Here is a 21,053-nt window from a genome sequence, read left to right as displayed (position 1 = left end):
TAAGTTTCAAAATTCCAAGCAAGTGAAGAAAGAAAAAAGAAAGAAAAAAATAACCTAAGTTCCCTCGAGGTATTACTTTTAAAAAAAAAATTGTATGAGGAAACTACATTTATTATGAGATTTTAAAAGTTCTTATGATAAATATGACACATTTAAGTTTGACCAATTTATATGGTATTTTTTTTTTTATTTTTATGTGTTTTTATGGTATTTGATATGCCATATATATGTAATTAGGTTTTCAAATCCCATATTTAATGTTTTTATTTGTTTAGGTAGTTTTATTTGTCATTGATGCTAAAATAGTTACTGGAGTTTGCTGCCGGTGCCGGAAAAATCACCGGAGTAGCGGTCGGTGCCGGAAAAGTCGTTGGAGTTGCTGCTGACGCTGAAAAATTCGTCAGAATTGACATTATCGGCGAAAAATTCACTGAAAAAAATACCAAGAAACTGGTCTTTAAGAAACCGATTTCTTCAACGAGTTTCTTGATGAAGAAACCACTTTCTTGGTGATTTTTCTGGTGACAATGCCAATTCTGATGACTATTCTGACACTGTCAGCTACTTCGACGACTTTTCCGGCACCGACAGCAAACTTCGGAAAAGTCATCGGAATTAGCATAGTCACCAGAAAAATTACCAAGAAACTGGTTTCTTGATGAAGAAACCAGTTACTTGATGAAGAAACCAATTTCTTGGTGATTTTTCTAAGGACAATGCCAATTCTGACGACTTTTCTGGCGTTGGCAGCAACTCCAATGACTTTTCCGACACCGGTAGCTACTCCAGTGACTTTTTCGATACCGACAGCAAACTCCAAAAAATTCATCGGAATTGGTATTGTCGTCGAAAAAATTATCGAAAAATCACCAAGAAATTGGTTTTTAAACTAGTTTCTTGGTGATTTTTTTTGTGATTTTTTCGGCGATAATGCTAATTCTGATGACTTTTTCGGCGCCGGCAGCAACTCCAGTTACTTTCTCGGTGTCGGCAGCAACTCCGGCGACTATGTCAATTATGATGGCTTGGTTCAGTTAACTTTATTGTTTAGCATTTATATTTCATTATGATTTTTCATAGTGTCGAATCTAGCTTCATAGAGTTCATAAGTTCGAAACTGGTTTTACAAGTTTTAAAGGTTCTGTAATGAGATTGCTCTATTTTATGATGTTATTGTACATTTTTTATTTTAAGTTTCTTTTTATTATTTTGTTTCTAGGTTTGAAACTGGTTTTCACACTTATATTTTGTTTTAGATTATTGTTGCGCATTTGTGTTGTTTTGTTTATATTTATGAGTATTTTTATTTTTGTGTTTTTTTTCTCCATTTGCTTGAATGATGAAAATGGTTTCAATTATTTTTATCGCATATCATTTTTGTTTTGTTTTCATAATCTTTATTATTGTTGTGTGACGAAACTAGTTCCTTGATGATGAAACCACTTTCTTGGTGAAGAAACTGGTTTCTAGGTGAAGAAACTGGTTTCTTTTTGAAGAAACCACTTTTTCTGGTGATTTTGTTGGCGACAATACCAATTCTGACGACTTTTTTGACGCTGGCAGCAACTCCAGCGACTTTTCCGACACTGGTAGCTACTCCAGCGACTTTTCTGGCACCAACAGCAAACTCCGGAATAGTCGTCAGAATTGGCATTATCGTCGGTAAGATCATCGAAAAAACCACCAAGAAATTAGTTTCTTCATCAAGAAATAGGTTTCTTCATCAAGAAACTGGTTTCTTTTCTTGGTGATTTTTTCTGGTGATAATGCTAATTCTGACGACTTTTTCGACGTCGGCGGCAACTTCGGTGACTTTTTCGGCACCGACAGCTACTCCGCTGATTTTTTCGGTACCGACAACAAACTCCAGTGACTTTTTCGGCACGAGTGACAAGTCTGGCGATCACTGTAGTTTCAGTTGTTTTATTTTTTTTTAAAAAAAATAAATATGAAGGGAATTTTAATTTTTTTATGGTAATTCAATCCCATATATGTTAAGCTTTTATTTTTTATGAATTTTAAATTCAGATTCTCTTTTCAATGTTTTATAAAAAAAAAAAAAACCATATTTTTAGTTTGATTGGTTAGATTATGACATATTTAGTAGCATTTACTTTTTATGCCATATTTATCATAACCTTTTTTTTTTTGAATGATATTTATCATAACCTTAATAATTTTTTCCATATTATTGAAAGAGATTTTTGTAGTGGGTGAAAACTTTCTTTCATTTTAAGAAGGGAAATTTGCGGCAAAAGTCCCCAAAAAGTTCACTTTGATGCATATTAGTCCCCAAGCTCCAATAATAGCGGCAATAGTCCTCAAGGTCACACTTGTTATTTGTCCGTTAGTCCTAATTTTAACTGAGACGTTTATTTTTTTTAAAATTGCCACGTGTCGAAATATTATTGGTCCAAATTATTATTTTAATTTAAAAAAATAAATAAATAAATAAATTATTTAAAAATGATTTTTTTTTCTTTTTTTTCTTTTCCTTTTCTTTCCTTTCTTCTTCGTCTTCTTCTTCTTCTTCTCACTGCTAGAAGCCACCGGCCCCCAACCCCAAACCAGCACCACCACCACCGTCTTCTTCTTCTCACTGCCAGAAACAACCAACCACTAACCCCCAACCCCAAATCGGCAACACCACCACCGTCTTCTTCTTCTTCTCACTAATCATTACCAAATCCACGAAAAAAAAAAAAAAAAACTACAAAACCTTAATTTTCCCTGCAATCCCACGAAATTTGTCGGCAATCCAAACAGAACTGAAAAAATAAATCAAATCAAATCGATCAATCGTGCAACTGAAATCCAAATGAGTGAAAATTACCTCGCGACCGGGGTGATGAGACGAGGATGAAGAAGAAGGCTCATCGTGAGGAGAGTCAGCGACGGGAATAAGAAGCTCGCGATCTCGCTCTTTGTCTTTGTTGGCCATTACAATCGACGATGTCTTATCATCGTGAGGTGGTGGTGCTGGTTTGGGGTTGGGGGTTGGTGGATGGTTGTTTCTGGCAGTGAGAAGAAGAAGAAGACGGTAGTGGTGGTGTTGGTTTGGGGTTGGGGGTTGGTGGTTGGTTGTTTCTGGCAGTGAGAAGAAGAAGAAGACGGTGGTGATGGTGCTGGTTTGGGGTTGGGGGCAGGTGGCTTCTGGCAGTGAGAAGAAAAAGAAGAAGAAGAAGACGAAGAAGAAAGGAAAGAAAAGGAAAAAAAAAAAAGAGAAAAAGAAAAAAAAAATAATAATTAGGACCAATAATATTTCGACACGTGACAATTTTAAAAAAAATGACTAACGGACAAATAACAAGTGTGACCTTGAGGACTATTGCCGCTATTTTTGGAGCTTGAGGACTAATCTGCATCAACGTGAACTTTTTGGGGACTTTTGCCGCAAATTTCCCTTTTAAGAAAAGCAAATGTTACTACATAAAACTATGGGTCATGGCCATGTTTTACCTGAGACTTGAACCCAAGACCTCCAACACACACTCACCTATGGCTACTTGAACTAGCCTCAAGTAGTTTGGTGAATTTCAATTTGGTGAAATTCAGTTAGTTATAATCAATTTCACCAATTTTTGATTGACCGTTTAAAAATTATACCAGTACAATTTTCAATTTAACAATTTTTTTTTTTTCAAAAACCGAAACACTGCCGTGTCAAAAAAACTATAACAGAGCCGACCACCCGACCACCAAATTGAATGATGAATTTGAACTAAAAATTTAGTTACAGTCTAGTCAGTATCAATTTTTATGAACACCTCCTTATCTACTTTGTTTTTAATTCACTGTTCGGTAATTGGATTTTGTATCATATTTAGCCATGTTCAACACAGAGCGGCCAGCTAACTCAGCCAAAAAATAAAATGAGAAGAGATAAAAGGTACAGCCAGCTAAAATATAAATAACCGTACAGATCAATGAAGTAGCTATGAATAAATATGTATTGAAAACGGGTAATAAATACCCCTTCAGCATAAGGCAGAAGATCTAACAATCACAATCTCACGTTTTCAGATGACTTTTCATTGGAATAGCACATAATAAGTATAAATATAAAGAACAATCACAATCTCACGTTTTCAGATAACTTTTCATGATAAGATTAGCAGTAACAAACTAAGTCTTGGAGTAACACATAATAAATATAAATAACAATCACAATCTCACGTTTTCAGATAACTTTTCATAACAAGATTAGCAGTAACAAACTATGTCTTGGAGTAACATATAACCCTTCCACATAAAGCAGAAGAACTAACAAACACAATCTTTTGTTTTCAGATAACAGATTATAATTGAGGCAGTAACACTACTACTGGCTACTATTGTGTCTTCAGGTGGTGTAAGACTACATGTAGCAACTTGCTATTGCTGACTTAAAAACCATGAATCTTGATATGCTCCTTCTTCACAATGCCAGCCTGTTCAGAAGAAAAAAAATAAGATGAGATAGGCCATACACAGAGGTACATATAGAGGAATTTTAATCTAAAGACATGCACTTTCATTATCATTACCTGCACAAGGAAGGTAGAAACATTCTTTCTCTGGTCACCCTGAAGCTGAATGACCTGTGAACAAATGCAACAAGAAAATTCAATGGTTTGTTTCCAACACTAAAATATCAAAAACAAAGTTCAAAGTTTCACATAGCTTCTATTGTATTTAGGTTCTAGGGCAACCCAAAACAAAACCTTGTTTCCTATTTTATTTCATCTTATTTTAAACTTCGATATTGAAGCAGAACCTATACAATGAACATGGACCATAAAGATGTATCCAATTTGCTCGGTGTCAGAAACGTACCTGGCCTAACTCCGGGTCCTGGACAACAGTACCATTACAGCAGAACTCTTTCTTAAGGTCCTTAAGTATCTTGTTATAGCTGTAGTCCTTCTTCAAACCTTGAACAGTTGTTAGACTCTTCCGACCATTACGCTGCTGGACACGCACATGCACGTACTCTTTAGACCCAGCACCCGAGTCATCAGCACTAGCATCAGCAAAGGGGTCTGCCCAACCACAAACAAAATAAGAAAAATTGATTGCTCTGGGTAAATACATATAATCAATATCACAAAAAAAGAGAAAAAAAAAAGCTATGGAGAAGTAGAACCTACCAAATGCAGATGGAACCTGGTGTTCTAATTCAGACATGAAAGTTGACTGTTGAATGTAGAAGAGCAAGTAACCAACAAAATTGCTTTGGTATTTAAGCAAATGAAATCTGCTCAACAAATGACAAAGCTAAAAAGTGAACAATACAGCTATTATTTTACATTTATAACTTAAAAATTAGTGATCCTTTCTTATAAAACATTGCAGATAAGCAATATGAGATTCATCAACGCTAAAAGTAAGATAACTGAGGTGGACTACTTTCACTTCATGTTCTTATACATACACTATCAATTATAGAAAAGATCCATTCATAAAATTCCTCACCTTATTAAATAAAATAAAGGCAATATAAATAATCTCATAAACCTAAGATATTTCTTTTTCATATACTTGTTTTCGCAACCAAAAATTAACCTTTACCTATAGAAGGCAGGAAATCCTACATAGGAATCGAACACCAGACACTTCGCGAAAAGCAAAAGGAAGAGTGGAATCTTAATAGATTCTAATAACTCAGATAAATAAATGCAAATAAATAATTAAGAATTTTAGTATTATATTTTTTTTTTGAAAGCAAGAATTTTAGTATTTAGTTCATTTAGCCACACTTCAATTGTGGATCATTTAAAGTTACACCATTGAAAACCTAGTTTTTGTTTCCATTAAAAAAAGAAGCCCAACATATTCAACCCATCTTGCTCATGTTCCCCAAAATTGCATAAGACATTTATTTATTTATTTATCAAAAAGAAAAATATTTATGTTAACCGTAAATTTCGATCTGCAATCCAATTCTTAGATTCATAATCTGAACGAATATAATCAAACACCTAAAGAGTCCTAAAAGAAAAGAACAACCAACACCGACAGAAAAAAAAAAACCCTAAAGATGGTATCCAAAACACAGATTGAAAGAGTGAAAATCAAATTAATAAAAAATAAAGAACATTAATATTATAGCAAAATCCGATCTTACGACGAAAGAGTAAGAAGAGAACAATACCTAATACGATGCAGAAAATAGAGAATCTAAGCGAGGAAGGGAGCGAGCGAGCGAGGGAGCGAACGAGCGAGAGAGAGAATGAAGAAGGGATAAAAATTAGGGGAGACTTTATATAGCGAGTTACCAAAAATAAAAGATATTCCTATTCCCAACCACATAAAACACCTATCTTTTGTTAAAAAAAAAATTAATTAGGCCTTTCATTATTATTTTTTTTTTCTTTTAATTGATTTATTTTATTAGAAATAATTTTATTTATTTCTTTTTTATTTTTTAAAAAAACAGAATTTATTTTATTAAATATCGGTTGATTAGCATAAATTTTAATTTCTCATGCACTTATGCATAGGTTGATTAGTACAAATTCTTTTTACTCTTTTTTTTTTAAAAAAAAAAACATTTTTTTTGTATAAATTTAGTAAAATTGTTCAGATTTTGTAGAAACATCACGAATTTATTCAATATCATACTGAGTCAAAATCTTATTGGAAAATTGTAAAAAAAAAAAAATTAATCTAATTATATGTCGGTTTGAAAAGAAAAATGATTAATGAAAAATTTTACTACTCCTTGTTGAAGTGACACCAGAATAGAAACATATTCCGTAGTTATCTTCAATTATAAATAATAATTAAGTATTTAATTTTTAAAACTTTAGGTAGCTTTTAATTTTCTTTTCAAATTATAATTATGTATTTTTTTTTTTTTTGAAATTTTTTAGATATTATTTTTTTTTTAAATTATTTTTAAATTACTATTGTATATATTTTTACCATTTTATATTAAATATTTATTTTTATTTTTAAAATAATACTCTCTAAATTATATAAAACGCTATTTATTGTAAAGATTAAAAGTTATAATACATTTTATTTTTAGTTTTTTTTTTTTTAAAAAAAAAAATACTTAGCATACTTAGCATAGCCCATAAATTCAACATAATGTTTTTATTAAATATCGAAATATTCTTCATATTGTTCATCTTTCATTTTATTTTTTAAGTTGGTCACTTGTTTGAGCAAAAAAAAAAAAAATTTGTCATTTGTATTTCTTTTTTCATTTGTTAATTTTTATTTAAAATTTATTTTTATAAGTGAAATAGAGAACTAATATATGTTACGTACGGTCAATTGTAGTTTTTTTAAGTTGCTAAATATTTTTATCCATCAAGTAATATAATATAAAATATGACAGTTATATTTTTTCATTAGCTCTTTTGCAATTAGTGTCTTTTCAAAATGTGTGGGCGGCATGGGCAGGGGGTACAATTGGGGACTTTTAGGTGGCGGTGGCGGAACTCCTGGCTTTACGTGAGGGATTGAAGCGGGTGGCTCGTTTGGGGTTCTCTTTGACGCGTGTGGAGACGGATTCTTCTGTGGTGTGTTCTTGGATTAATTTTCCTGATAATATTCTTTTGTTTAAACCAATTGTTGAGGAGATTATTTCTTTTTTAGCTGTTGTTGGTGGTGGTTCTTGTTGTGCCATTTCGCGAGATGCGAATGGTGTGGTCCACGCATTAGCTAAGTCTGTTACTAGTTTTAATGGAGGTCATATGTGGGCAGATGCTTGTCCTAGATTTATTAGTGATCCTGTAACAGCTGGTTTAATTTGAGTTAATAACATACTTTATTTCAAAAAAAAAAAATAGTTTTCTTTCATATTTTAATATTTTTATTTTGTTCATGTTGCGTTTTCTTAACTTATATTTTTGTAAGTTTATAGAGATGTGACAATTTTAAAAGATTTTTTAAGAATAATTTAATGTTGAGCTAAGTTTTTGTTCCACTTTCAATTATTATATTAAAATTTTACTTTTTAATTTTTTATTTCTTATTATTTTTATGTAAGAAAAAGTATATTTTTACCTCTATTTTTTTTTTTTTTTTTTTTTTGTGTTTTTTAGGTTGTTCATTATGTTGCACTTTGCTTAATGCTAGAGTTGGAGGAAAGATTTATTAAGACCACACTGCCTCCATTTTCTTTCGAAGTCTTTGTTTGCTTAGTGCATTGAATGCTTTCTCCAAGTATTATCTTGTTTTTGATTTATCATTTTTTGATATTTCAAGTTTGCTATCTAGTTTTCCTGAAGTGTCACTAGTCCATGTTATCTTATGAATTAGTTATGCATCTATTCAAGGTGGATTAAAAACTTAGTTGGATGAGTTTTGTCCATCTTTTTTGTACACTATATTTGTTTATTTTAATTATATATTTATATATATATTGAAAAGAAGTGGTCACATATAAAACAAAAAATTAGACTATAAAGTCTCTACAAAGAGTGTGATATGGGAGCCAACTCCACTTAACAAAACCAGGTACATCTTGTATTAAAGTCTACTTAGCCACGTTATAGGCAGTTGTGTTACATGCTCTAGCAATCTTAAAAAAATTACATGAAATAAAATTTAAAATTTCTTGATATGTTGAATACTATTAGGTTTAAAATTTTATTATTTTTTATTAACAATATGTATAAAAAAAACAAAAATGTATTTTTTTGGAGAGAAAAATATATATTTTTACATATTAAAATAATTATTTTATTATTTATATATGTGTAAAATTCTAAAATAATTTTTTAATAAAGGGTTAATTGTGGCAAAACCCTCAATAGTTTCATTTTACTTGCAATTAACCCCTAAAATCCAAATTTTAGCAGTAAAACCCCCAAAACTACAATTCTGTTAGCAAATTACAACTTCCATCCAAATTTAGCTGTTAACTGTTAGGTTGGATTGTCCACGTGGACATAATATACACGTGACACAATTTTATTGGCCCACGTAAATAATTATATTAAAAAAATTAAAATAAAAAAATCATTAAAAAAAACTTTTTTGTTTTTTTTTTCTCTTTTTCTTTCTTTTTTTTTTCTTTTCCTTTATTTTCTTTTTCATTTTCTCAAATACCCTCTTCTCTTTCTCTCTCTCGATTATGCAGGTAGCCAGCCCAAGACCACCATCATCTGCCAGCGCTGAGGACCACCGAGCCAGGTGTCATCGTTGCCGAGGACCACTGACCCAGGTAATCTCGATCCCCTCTCTCTCTCTCAGCCATCTTCTCTTTCTCTCTCGATAATACTCAAGTAATCTCAGGACCACCCAGGTTCCGTCGCCGTCGTTGAGGACCACAGACCACTGATCCAGGTGTTTTCGCCATCGTTGAGGACCACCGAGCCAGGAGCCATTGTCGAGGACCACCGAGCCAGGAGCCGTTGTCGAGGACCACCGAGCCAAGTAAATCTCGATCCCCTATCTCTCTCTCTCTCTCTCTCTCTCTATTTGCCCGATCTCCCCTCTCTCTTTCTCTCTCTTTAGATCTAGGGATTTCTATAATATATTTTGCAATCATCAAGATCTGTGTATAGACATCCCTATTTGGGTATTATTGTGTTCTTTGTTTTCAGATATGAGAAAAGATAATTGTTGTGGGGAAAATAAATTTAGGGTGTTCAGATTTGAGTTTTGGGACTGAGATTTTGTGTATATATTTGTGTGTGTTTATTAGTTTGTTGGATTTGAATTTGTTTAAATTTGGTTTAAGTTTGGTTTAAGTGTTTAATTTTGTTGTGTGATATGGATTTAAAAAATAGGTTGTAGTGGTAGTTTCGGTAGTAGTGGGTGGTGGTGTGTTACGATGGTTATGGATGGCGGTGGTTTCGGTAGTGGTGGGTGGTGGTGTTTACGGTGGCTACGGATGATAGTGGTTTCGGTTGTGGTGGTGGTGGACTGAAGAAGAAGAATAAAAGAAAAATATTAATTTTTTTTCTTCAGAAAAATATGTTATGGTTGAAAAAAAATTTATCTTCTTTTATTTTTAATTTTAATTTTTTTAATATAATACGTGGGCTAATAAAATTGTGCCATATATATACTGTGTCCACGTGGACAATCTAACATGGCAGTTTACAGCTAAATTTGGATGGAAGTTGTAATTTGCTAACAGAATTGTAGTTTAGGGGGTTAATTGTAAGTAAAATGAAACTATTGAGGGTTTTGCTGCAATTAACCCTTTAAAAGCAACTCATTGATATTTTCTTCATATCAAAAGAAATTAAATGGTTACTTTTTTTAAATCTCCTAAAAAACAAAAATTTTTGAAAATGAAAAATTTCCATTTTCAGTAATTATTTTGAATTTCGGTATGTATGCTAACGTAGCATATCGGTATTTGTACAAATGATTTTCTTGAAGATATTTTTATAAATAAGATTAATTTTCAGTATAATATTGAAAAAACCTTTTAATAATTTTTAGGAGTATTTTTATTAATATATTTATTTTCTTATCCCGTATATATATTTTCCTAGAAAGAACGAGTAACTAACCAAATCTCAATTGCAGACTAAGGGTGTTCATAAAATAGCCGATCTAATCCAATCCGCACAATCCAATCCGCAAAGTACGGATATCCGTACTTGTGCGGATTGAATATTGATTAACATGTAAAAGTAACCGATCCAATCCAATCCACACATATTTATAAAAAAAAATTAAAAAATTATATATGCGAATAACATATTAATATAAAGAAAATAGTAATTTAAAAGTCTAATACATATAAAACAATTATATTTCAAAACTACTAAATATATATTATATTCTTATATATAATTTTTTTCTACATATAATTTAAAATAAAATTAAACATTTTTTTTATAGATACAATTTTTTTCTTCCTTTGAATATGTTATTTGTTATTTTATTTATTTTGATATGTTGTTGGACATATAAAATAACTATAATTTGTATGTGAAAAAAAATATTTTTTTTTCATAAATATCAATAATTTAATATTAACAAGTAACTAATCCAAAATAATCAATTCAATCTGTAGTTTTGCGGATTAGATTGGATTTGAACTATTGTACGAATTAGATTGGATCCAAAAAATAAAATCTGCACTTAATGCGGATCGAATGCGAGCAAAATAGTGCGGATTTAATTAGATGACCAATCTATTGCACACCTTATGTATGTCATACTCATATACTTCATTATGGACATTTTTTTTAAAAAAAAAAAACCAACTAACATGCTAGAATGCCGCAAATGTGAACATTTAGTATGTTGATGAGTCCTATATATAACAATTTGTTGAATTGATTGTTTCTTAATAATTATGTGAAATAAAAATGAAGTTGGTTGTGGAGATCTTGACTGGAACTCTATTCTACATTGAAGTGGGGAGCGATGACACTGTTAGCGACCTAAAGCGCCAAATCGCTGCCCAAGAGAATCTCCCTTATGACCGTCTGATCTTGACTCTCCTTTCCAATGATGGCAATCACAACCGTCCGATCAACGACGAATATGTCGAAGCAGCTGGTAGCAGGGTCACCCTTGCTGATCATGGAATCCATGATGGCTCCCATATTTATCTCGTTGTTGCTCCTCCCGATGAAAACCCCTTTTCTTTTCACTAATAACATACTTTATTTAATATGTTCTTATATTTGTTTATGTGTTTGGCAATGTATAGTTAAGTGAGTTTAATCTCTTAATTAATGATACATATATCTTTTTGATATATCAATATGATTGGAGTTTGAATGAAAAATGTTGTAATTCCATATTATAAGAAAGTAATAATAGGGAAATGTTATTTATGATTCATTCCCTCTTTGTATGAGATTAATTGTTATTTATAGGATGAAACATAAATAATTTTACATATTATTCTCAAATAATAGCTATTAGGTAGTTATTATTGTCAAATTTAATACTTTTGATGTTATAAACAATAGCAATAATCATTGTTTATTTCACTTGGAAAAGAACATTTCCACTATTGCAGTAATAATATTAATTATAAGAGTGAACTTTAGAATTAAAACTAAATAATATCATAGTGTAATTGACTAATTGAGATTAGTGCATATAACAATCTTCTTCTACAATTGCCTATGTCTAACATTCACTATAGCTGTAATAACAATTAGAATGAAGATTCACCACGACTGACAGTTCCCTTAAATACATATAAGAAGTCACCATCTTCAACTCCATGCCACCTTAAGCTAGAACAATCACGCATGATCCTTTGTTTGTGTATGAACAGGTAATCATCCAAAGGAAGAATTTTCCCACTCAAAAGCAGTTCCCTCAAGTCATTAACAGTACTTGAGTCACTCAACTTCAAAGGAATACATGCACCATTAAGCAAACTAGATGAAGTTTGTACTACTATGCTCAATTTTCTTGACGGTAGCTCACCACCACCACCATCTCCTAAGCGATTCGCAGCCTTGTGCGTCACAATAATCTCAGAAAACTCGCATACTCCATACTCGCTTAGATTTCGATAATCGTCATCTAACTCTGTTCCTGAAAAGAAAAGTGACATTCTTTTCATAGGTGTTCCATCAATGATGTGGATTTTCTCTTTGAGACTATGAACCATTTCTGTTCTTTCCACTTCCATGTGATGATGTTGTTTAGATGAAAGCTTTACAAGTATTTGAATTTTATTGGGTTGGCCTAGAATAAGATGATGATTTTGGTGAATGCCTTGTATGGTGAGATCAATTCTTGTTCCTTCACTGATCATTGGATAATCTTTCATGTACAGTTCATCAAATAACTCCCATCCAAATATGGAAAGAGTTTGTGAACTCATCGCAATGCCCAAGTGTTGTTCTATCTTCCTCTTGATTTCAATAATTTGCTCTTCGTGTTCCACTTCAATCTCAACTTCATGTTGCAATATACAAATAACAACTTTCATGACTGTATTTAATTTGTTTCTTTTATGCCACAGCTGAATCTATAAAGAGCACTATATATAATAGCGACAATAATAAAATATTTTTCAATGGCTAGTTATTATGAGATATTGGATATTTTTCCTATTCGTCTTGTTATGATTAGAAATAAGAATCATGTCAAATAAGTGGCTAATGACATTGTTATGCTTCATTCTGAGTTTCAAAGCATGTAAGAATCATGCACAATTCTGTAACTTCTGTTCACATGCAGCAAATACCAAAACAACAAAATTCAGTTATGAGTACTATGTACCATTGAAACTTTTTGGCATCAAAACATAATAATATCTGTGCTTCAACTTTTTGACTTTATCTCTATGTACCGACTTGATATATAGCAAAATAAGTGCCCTTAAACTTTTTGGTTTTGTCCCTTTCCTAATACTACACAATATGAAAGGTCAATTCTCTAACCTTTTGGGGTTTTTGTAATGAATTTTGACTCTTAAATAACAGAATTGTTCAAATCAAATATAACTAGGAAATAGGATAAATACCATTTTGGACACTGTGTTTTGCAAAAGTTACAGATTGGACCCTGTATTTTGTTAAATGACAAAATGGACCCTGTATTTTCTAAAATAGTAAAAATAGGACTCTGAGCTTAATTTTTGATAACTTTTTTTTTTTAATACAACCAACTTGAAGACAATGCTTAATACGAACAGATACAAAAAATGTAAACAGTTTTGTCATATAGCACTTTTAAATCGGATTATAATTAAACTTTATTTTGACAAAAAATCAATTCAGGGTCCTATTTGTACTATTTTAAACAATACAGGGTCCATTTTGTCATTTAACAAAACACAGGGTCCAATTGGTAACTTTTGTAAAACAGAGGGTCCAAAATGGCATTTACCCAAAAAACTATAAGCATGTATTTTTATTGGGAAATTTTAGTTTCTAGGTGTTGTGAAACATAATTGGGCAAGAACAAAATCAAACAAGAAAGACAAAGAGAGAAGTTATAAACTCGTTATGAAAAACAATGATAGAAATCAAACTTGGACAGAGTAAACAAAACTAATAAGAGCACAAACAAACTTAAGGAGGTTCGAACAAGGATGAATTACTTCATCTAGCCTACTTCCGGCCAAAACAGCCATAACAGGCTTTGAGTTTCTTTATTGAGCTGAAGCAATAGAGATAGAACTAAGTACAATCAATATACAATGGTTGTACAGTCACTCGAGAATTCGTGCTTCTAATTACAAATCCCTCATGTGTGGCTATGATGATTAGACACACATCATGCCATTAGAACCCTCATAATCTCTTCTATGTTATGGTTACAAGTTTTGTCATTCAGAATTGGAAGCTGTGAATCTAGAGAGAAGATACTAGAAGCTTAGTGTGGATTTGAAAAATCCTGGGCGGAAGGTGTTGTAGAATTCGGAAGGTACTTCCAGATAAGCTTGTACCGTGCATGGAATGTCTCTCCCGGATAGCTTTTTATTAATCTGGGAGTACACTTCTGGACAACATACTGTCAGTCTTGAAGGTTCATCCGGGAATGAAGTCTTGTACATATCCAAAAGGCTTGTGTGCTTATAGAGCTTCCAGATTGTTCATACTAAAAGTGCGCATTTCAAGATGATGTGGTTTTTGTTGCTGGTGATGAGTTGGATCATTTAAGACAATCTAAATGTGTCAGGATGATTTAGGAGATATTTTTGGCAACAATAAAAATCTATTTATAGTTGTAAATCTTTATAACCTATGGAGAATCAGACTAGATTTGCTTGAGTGAAACTCGTGATAGTGTAAGGTTGAGAGAGATATTCTGAACTAGAGAGAGAAACTTCTTCTTGTAATCTCTGAGAAGTTTGTGAAGATTCTTGTAACCTTGTAAACACTGATATCAATATAGATATGGCTGGTGTTGTTGCAACTGAGATGTAGAGCATTGCACATGGCTTAAACTCGTTAAACTTGGTATTATTCTTTTCTATTTTAATACTTATTTCATTATTTGAATCTTGAGATCTCTTGATATATTGTTTCTTGATTGTGTTGCATGTTTGTTGGTACTGTAAATTGAATCGTAAGTTATTGATTGTTTCCATTTCGCATAATAAACTGATATCAGAGCAAGGTTTGTAATCATGGCTGCCGCGAAATACGATGTTGAAAAGTTTACTGGTATGAATGACTTTGGATTATGGAGGATGAAGATGAAGGCTTTGTTGGTTCACCAAGGGTTGTATGAGGCTCTTCTAGGAGAGAAGTCTTTTCCTGATTCGATGTCTCAAAAAGACAAGAAAGAGACTCTTGCAAAGGCTCATAGTGCGATCATTTTGAATCTTGGAGATAAAATTCTGTGAAAGGTTGCAAAAGAAGATTTAGCCACAGGTGTGTGGCTGAAACTTGAAAGTTTGTATATGACTAAATTATTGGTGAATAGATTATATGTGAAATAGACCTTGTATTCATTCAAGATGATGGAAGACAAATCTGTTGGAGAGCGAATTGATGAGTTTAACAAGTTGATTCTCGATCTTAAAAACATTGGTGTCACCAATGAAGATGAAGATCAAGCCTTTTTGTTGCTCAGTTCCTTACCAAAGTATTTTGCTCACATCAAAGATATAATGTTGTATGGAAGAGAGTCGATCACACTCGATGATGTGCAGTCAGCCTTGAATTTGAAAGAGCTAAACCAGAGGAGTGAGTCAAAGAATTCCGAAAGTGGTGATGGATTGTATACAAGGGGTAGAAGTGAGAAAAGAGAAAGTCACAATGGTTCAAAAGTAAAATCAAGATCCAAATCACAGTCTGATGACTAGAAAAATCTTAGATGCTGGATTTGTAAGAAAATAGGGCATCTCAAAAAGGCGTGTGTGGAGAGGCATAAGAAGTGTGATTCAAGATATCTGAAGGAGATGCAACAGTGAGTAGTGACGGTTATGACTCAGCTAGTGCTTTGCTAGTAACCTCTGAGAATTTGAATCTAATGGATCTTAGATTCTGGGTGTTTATTCCATATGACACCAAATAAATCTTGGTTCGAAGAATTTACATCTGGAAACTATGGGACTGTGTATCTTAGAGATAACAAGTCTTGTAACATGATGGGAATTGGAACCATAAGGTTGAAACTTATGATGGTGTTGAAAATGTGTTAAAAGACGCCCGACTAGTACCTGATCTCAAAAGAAATTTGATCTATGTTGGTATGTTAGATGATCAAGGATTTCTTGTTAAAATTGAGAAAGAAATCATGAAAGTTTGTAGAGGTTCAATGGTGGTGATGAGAGGAAAAAAATTAAATGGACTTTATCCTCTAGAAAGCACCACAGTGAAAAACACGAATGCATTTTTTTCGACCATGTTTGACTTTGTTTTATTTTGTTTTATTGTTTTCTTGAGTTTAACTTTTGGTTTTCATCCATAAAAATCTTATGTGGCCATGCAAGCCACGATTTTCTGTTGCTTGTGGACTCGGTGGATGCCACCACCCTATGCACACATGGGCGCCAGCGATCCATGCAAAAGATCTTTTATGACCAAGTTTGGCTTTGTTTTATTTTTTTTTTTCTTGTTTTCTTGAGTTTAACTTTTAGTTTTCATCCAAACAAATCCTATGTGTCCATACAAGCCAAAAATTTTCGTTGCTTGTGAACTCAGTGGATACCACGACCCTATGCACACATGGGCGCCAGCGATCCATGAAAAAGATCTTTTATGACCAAGTTCGGCTTTATTTTGTTTTTTTTTCTTGTTTTCTTGAGTTTAACTTTTGGTTTTCATCCAAACAAATCCTATGTATCCATGCAAGCCAGGGTTTTTTGTTGCTTGTGGACTCGGTGGATGCCACGGCCCTATGCACACATGTGCGTCAACGGTCTAGGCAAAAGATCTTTTTTGACCAAGTTTGGCTTTGTTTTCTTTTGTTACTTTGTTTTCTTGAGTTTAACTTTTTGTTTTCATCCAAACAATTCCTATGTAGCCATGCAAGCCCCAATTTTTCGTTGCCTGTGGACTCGGTGGATGCCACGACCCTATACACACATGGGCGCCAACAGTCCATGCAGAAGATCTTTTTTAACCTTGTTTGCCTTTGTTTTGTTTTGTTTTCTAGTTTTCTTGAGTTTAACTTTTGGTTTTCATCCAGTCAAATCCTATGTGGCCATGGAAGCCTAAATTTTCTGTTGCCTGTATACTCGGTGGATGCCACGATCCTATGCACACATGGGCGCCTAAAAACCATGCAAAAGATTTTTTTTTCGACCATGTTTGGCTTTGTTTTGTTTTCTTGTTTTCTTGAGTTTAAGAATTGGTTTTCATCCATATAAATCCTATGTGGCCATGCATGCCACGGTTTTCCGTTGCTTGTGGACTCGGTGGATGTCACGACTCTATGCACACATGGGCGCCTACAAACTATGCAAAAGATTTTTTTCGACCATGTTTGGCTTTGTTTTGTTTTATTTTATTTTTTTCTTGAGTTTAACTTTTGGTTTTCATCCATACAAATCCTATGAGGCCATGCAAGCCACGATTTTTCGTTGTTTGTGGACTCGGTGGATGCCACGACCTTAATGAGAAAAAAGTCCTTAAATCCAACAATCTCAATAGTTCAGGGGGCATTTTCAATGACCTTAAAAGTTCAGGGGGCATGATTTGGTACATGTCAAAGTTCAGGGGGCAAAAATCCTAATTAGCCTAAAAATAATATACCACTCTATTTATTTATTAATATATCATAGCACATAATAAAGATATACCGTACAAAATAAAAAAAAAATACTAAAAACTTAAATAAATATTTAATAGTTTTTTTTTTCTTTCTATCCTTCACGATATACCATATCACATATAAATGATATACCTTAGACCAATATGAATATACCATAAACTTAAACGAATATACTATTAAATGATTTTTTTTCAACAATATACAATAGCATATAAAAACTATATTTTACAATCATAAGCATAAATACTATAGTAAAAAATTAATATACCACCAGTATAGTGGAAAAAATATATACATACCAAAAACTTAATTTAATATTCTACATATTTTTTTTCTTCTTTCCTTCATGATATACTAATGAATATAAAGATAATATTTTCTAGTGAAATATAACTATACCTTAAACTTAAACTAGTATTCCATATTTTTTAATTTCCGTGTTTCGTTCATTATATACCATAACACATTAAAATAATATACCACAATCTTAAACTAATATACTACCTTTCAGTTTTTTTTAATATACTATTGCACATAAAAACGATATACTATTGTTCAAAATAACTATACCAAGCACTTAATTATTCAAAGTTATAATTATAATTTCATCATCGAACTTTTAACAGAATAGACATTTTGTTAATTTTTTATAAAAAGAAATATTTATTAACTTAATTGTTAAATTTAGGGCCATTTTACATATTGGCCCTTATAATATTAATACTATCATCGTGTGAGCCACACTTATTTGGGCCATTGTTTTCCATAAATCCTACTACATTTCGCTGTTATAATTTTTCATTTTTATATCCACTTGTCATATTCAAAATTATTATTATTATTATTATTTTGAGCAAGCATTCGAGTTTTTTTTATTTTATTTAACAAGCATATGCGAAATTATTAGTTTCATGATTTTGTGTGTGTTTCCTTCCAATAATATGTTGACAATTAAAATTTAATAGAACAAAACAGAGACTAATTAACATGTTAAAATAATTGAAAATAAGAAAGAAAAAGAGGAAAATCAGGGCTTTGAAGAAAGTAGAAATTCATAAAAAGCCAAAATATTAGTGTAATGCAATTTTAAAATGTGTCAATCTAATATGTCAACTGTTGGTTCAAAAATAAAAAACAAAAGAAAAAGAGATGTCAACTGTTATGCCAATGCCAACAACTGCCAGCATGTTAGCATACTATAGAACTATTAATTTGAGCTAAAACAATCTGTAATGGATATTCAAATAAGATAATTTTGTAGATGAATTAGTCATAAGGCATAAGCATAGCTATAAAACAAGGCATTATGTTCCTTACCATATTTGTGAATAAACAAAGCATAACATTACATATTTGCTATAACAAACAATGGAGACTGCCAAGCTATCCTTACTTGTCTTTCTTCAACTTCTGCTTGTTGCCTCTATCTTTGAAAGGGCCACTGCACAAGGCTTGAAAATTGGCTTCTACCAGCATACTTGCCCAACAGCAGAAAATGTCATCAAGAAGACAACATCTAAGTACATCTCTCGATTTCCAACTCTTGCTGCAGCTCTCTTGAGGATGCATTTTCATGATTGTTTTGTCAGGGTACGATTTTCATAAATAGCATATTTTTTGTTTCAATACTATTTGACTTCATGGTCGTTGCATGGTTTAGTATTAAAAAGCCATAAGCCAACATGTCATGAATACTACTCTCTACTAATAAGTTGTATGTGCAGGGATGTGATGGTTCTGTTCTATTGAACTCAACAAGTAACAACCAAGCAGAGAAAGCAGCCATTCCCAATTTGAGCCTAACAGGGTTCAATATCATTGATTTTGCAAAATCAGAAGTGGAGAAGATATGCCCTGGTGTTGTATCATGTGCTGATATCTTGACTTTGGTAGCAAGAGATGCTGTATCCATGGTAATAATTGCATCATTTAACAAAGAGTACTTTTCAATTTAATCAAACAAAGTCTTATTTAACAAAAGATAATATCAAGCAAGCACAAGTGCTCCATTTTTAACTTATATCTCCTCCCTTTCAGATCAATGGACCATATTGGAATGTTCCAACAGGCCGAAGAGACGGAAAAGTGTCAGTAGCCTTGGAGGCTTTAACCAACTTACCTCCTCCTTTTGCTAACATAACAACTCTTAAAGCCATGTTTGCCGTAAAGGGTTTAAATGCCAAAGACTTGGTTGTTTTGTCAGGTACTAAGCCCCAAGTTTCATCTATATATATTGTGTGTACAAACATATTTGTTTCCTTATAGTAGTATCTAACTCCAAATATCTGTTTCTGGATTTTAGGAGGACACACCATTGGAAGGGCTGCATGTGCTGCCTTCAACAATCGGTTGTACAATTTCACTGGAAGAGGAGATGCAGACCCCTCATTGGATCCTAACTATGCTGCAAACTTAAGGAAAAAATGTGGGCCAACTGATTTTAGCACAACAGTGGAAATGGACCCTGGCAGCTACAAAACATTCGATGAAGATTACTACACTCTTGTAGACAAAAGAAGGGGCTTATTTCAATCTGATTCAGCTCTCCTTAATGATCCTAAGACTAAGGCCTATGTCAAATTACAGGCAACCACACAAGGCTCTACTTTTGCTAAGGATTTTGCTGAATCTATGGTAAAGATGGGCAACATTGGAGTTCTTACTGGAAATGCTGGTCAAATTAGGAAGCATTGTGCTTTTGTTAATTGATTGATGTATCATGTGTCAACAATTTTTTAATTTAATAAGCAAGTTTATATGAGTGAAATATTTTGGAATATTTGATGTTTCAAAGTATAATTGCTGCAACAATGGGTGGCAAGATGTAAAAAGTAAGAATAACATATGGTTAAGAATAAGTAAATCTTGTATGATTTAATGTAAACAAGTCATGAATGATTTAATGTAAACGGAAGAAAGATTTTGTGAACCATAAAAAAAAATGAGTGGATGTAATATCTTGAATGCGAATATGTATTTCTTTACTCATTACATATATTTGCAAGTGAATTAGAATCATTGGGATTTTATTTTGCATTTTCTTTATCAAAATTTGATGTGAAATGAATAAAAAAAAAAAAGGAAAAACGAGGTTCCCATTTTTTTTAAAGCAAATATAAAACTTTTATTAATTTGTTAAATCAGCCAAAAGATAAGATTATACCTCAACAAAAATATCACCTATGTTGAACACTTGATTTGGAAAAGAATAAGATGCTCCAACAAGACAATAAAAAACTATATTAGCATATCGTTTAATAAAAACTAAGAAAACATTATTTGAGGACACAAGAAGTTTACGATAATTTTTTATAATAACTCCAAAAGAAGAAAACATAGGTAATGAATTTTGAATAGCTTGGAATGCTACCAAGCAATCTAACTACAACTCTACTTTCCTCTATGATTGAGTTTTAATCCAGCTTAGCTCTTCTTTTATACCAATTGCT

General features: G+C 32.2%; 3 protein-coding genes across 3 annotated transcripts; 1 reads left to right on the top strand and 2 right to left on the bottom strand.

Annotated features, from left to right (window-relative positions):
• Nucleotides 1-4,085: 4,085 nt before the first annotated feature.
• LOC115700565 (protein translation factor SUI1 homolog 1) lies at nucleotides 4,086-6,344 on the bottom strand. The gene is made up of 5 exons (XM_030628140.2): nucleotides 6,134-6,344; nucleotides 5,130-5,236; nucleotides 4,816-5,021; nucleotides 4,527-4,580; nucleotides 4,086-4,430 (listed from the first exon to the last, which is right to left on the bottom strand). The coding sequence occupies exons 2-5, from the start codon at nucleotides 5,164-5,166 to the stop codon at nucleotides 4,386-4,388; spliced, it is 342 nt and encodes a 113-aa protein (XP_030484000.1). The 5' UTR covers nucleotides 5,167-5,236; nucleotides 6,134-6,344; the 3' UTR covers nucleotides 4,086-4,385.
• Nucleotides 6,345-11,879: 5,535 nt separating this feature from the next.
• LOC115700264 (uncharacterized) lies at nucleotides 11,880-13,040 on the bottom strand. Its single transcript, XM_030627831.2, has one exon. The coding sequence runs from the start codon at nucleotides 12,860-12,862 to the stop codon at nucleotides 12,074-12,076; it is 789 nt and encodes a 262-aa protein (XP_030483691.1). The 5' UTR covers nucleotides 12,863-13,040; the 3' UTR covers nucleotides 11,880-12,073.
• Nucleotides 13,041-18,924: 5,884 nt separating this feature from the next.
• Nucleotides 18,925-20,851, top strand: LOC115700262 (peroxidase 27). The gene is made up of 4 exons (XM_030627830.2): nucleotides 18,925-19,194; nucleotides 19,329-19,517; nucleotides 19,642-19,807; nucleotides 19,907-20,851. Exons 1-4 carry the CDS (start codon nucleotides 18,973-18,975, stop codon nucleotides 20,311-20,313), a joined length of 984 nt encoding a protein of 327 aa, XP_030483690.1. The 5' UTR covers nucleotides 18,925-18,972; the 3' UTR covers nucleotides 20,314-20,851.
• Nucleotides 20,852-21,053: the final 202 nt, after the last annotated feature.

Source organism: Cannabis sativa, chromosome 8 (genome assembly GCF_029168945.1).
Source record: "Cannabis sativa cultivar Pink pepper isolate KNU-18-1 chromosome 8, ASM2916894v1, whole genome shotgun sequence".
Taxonomy (NCBI): Eukaryota; Viridiplantae; Streptophyta; class Magnoliopsida; order Rosales; family Cannabaceae; genus Cannabis; species Cannabis sativa.
The sequence above is the reverse complement of the archived record's forward strand: the minus strand, read 5'-3'. Positions and strand labels throughout refer to the sequence as shown.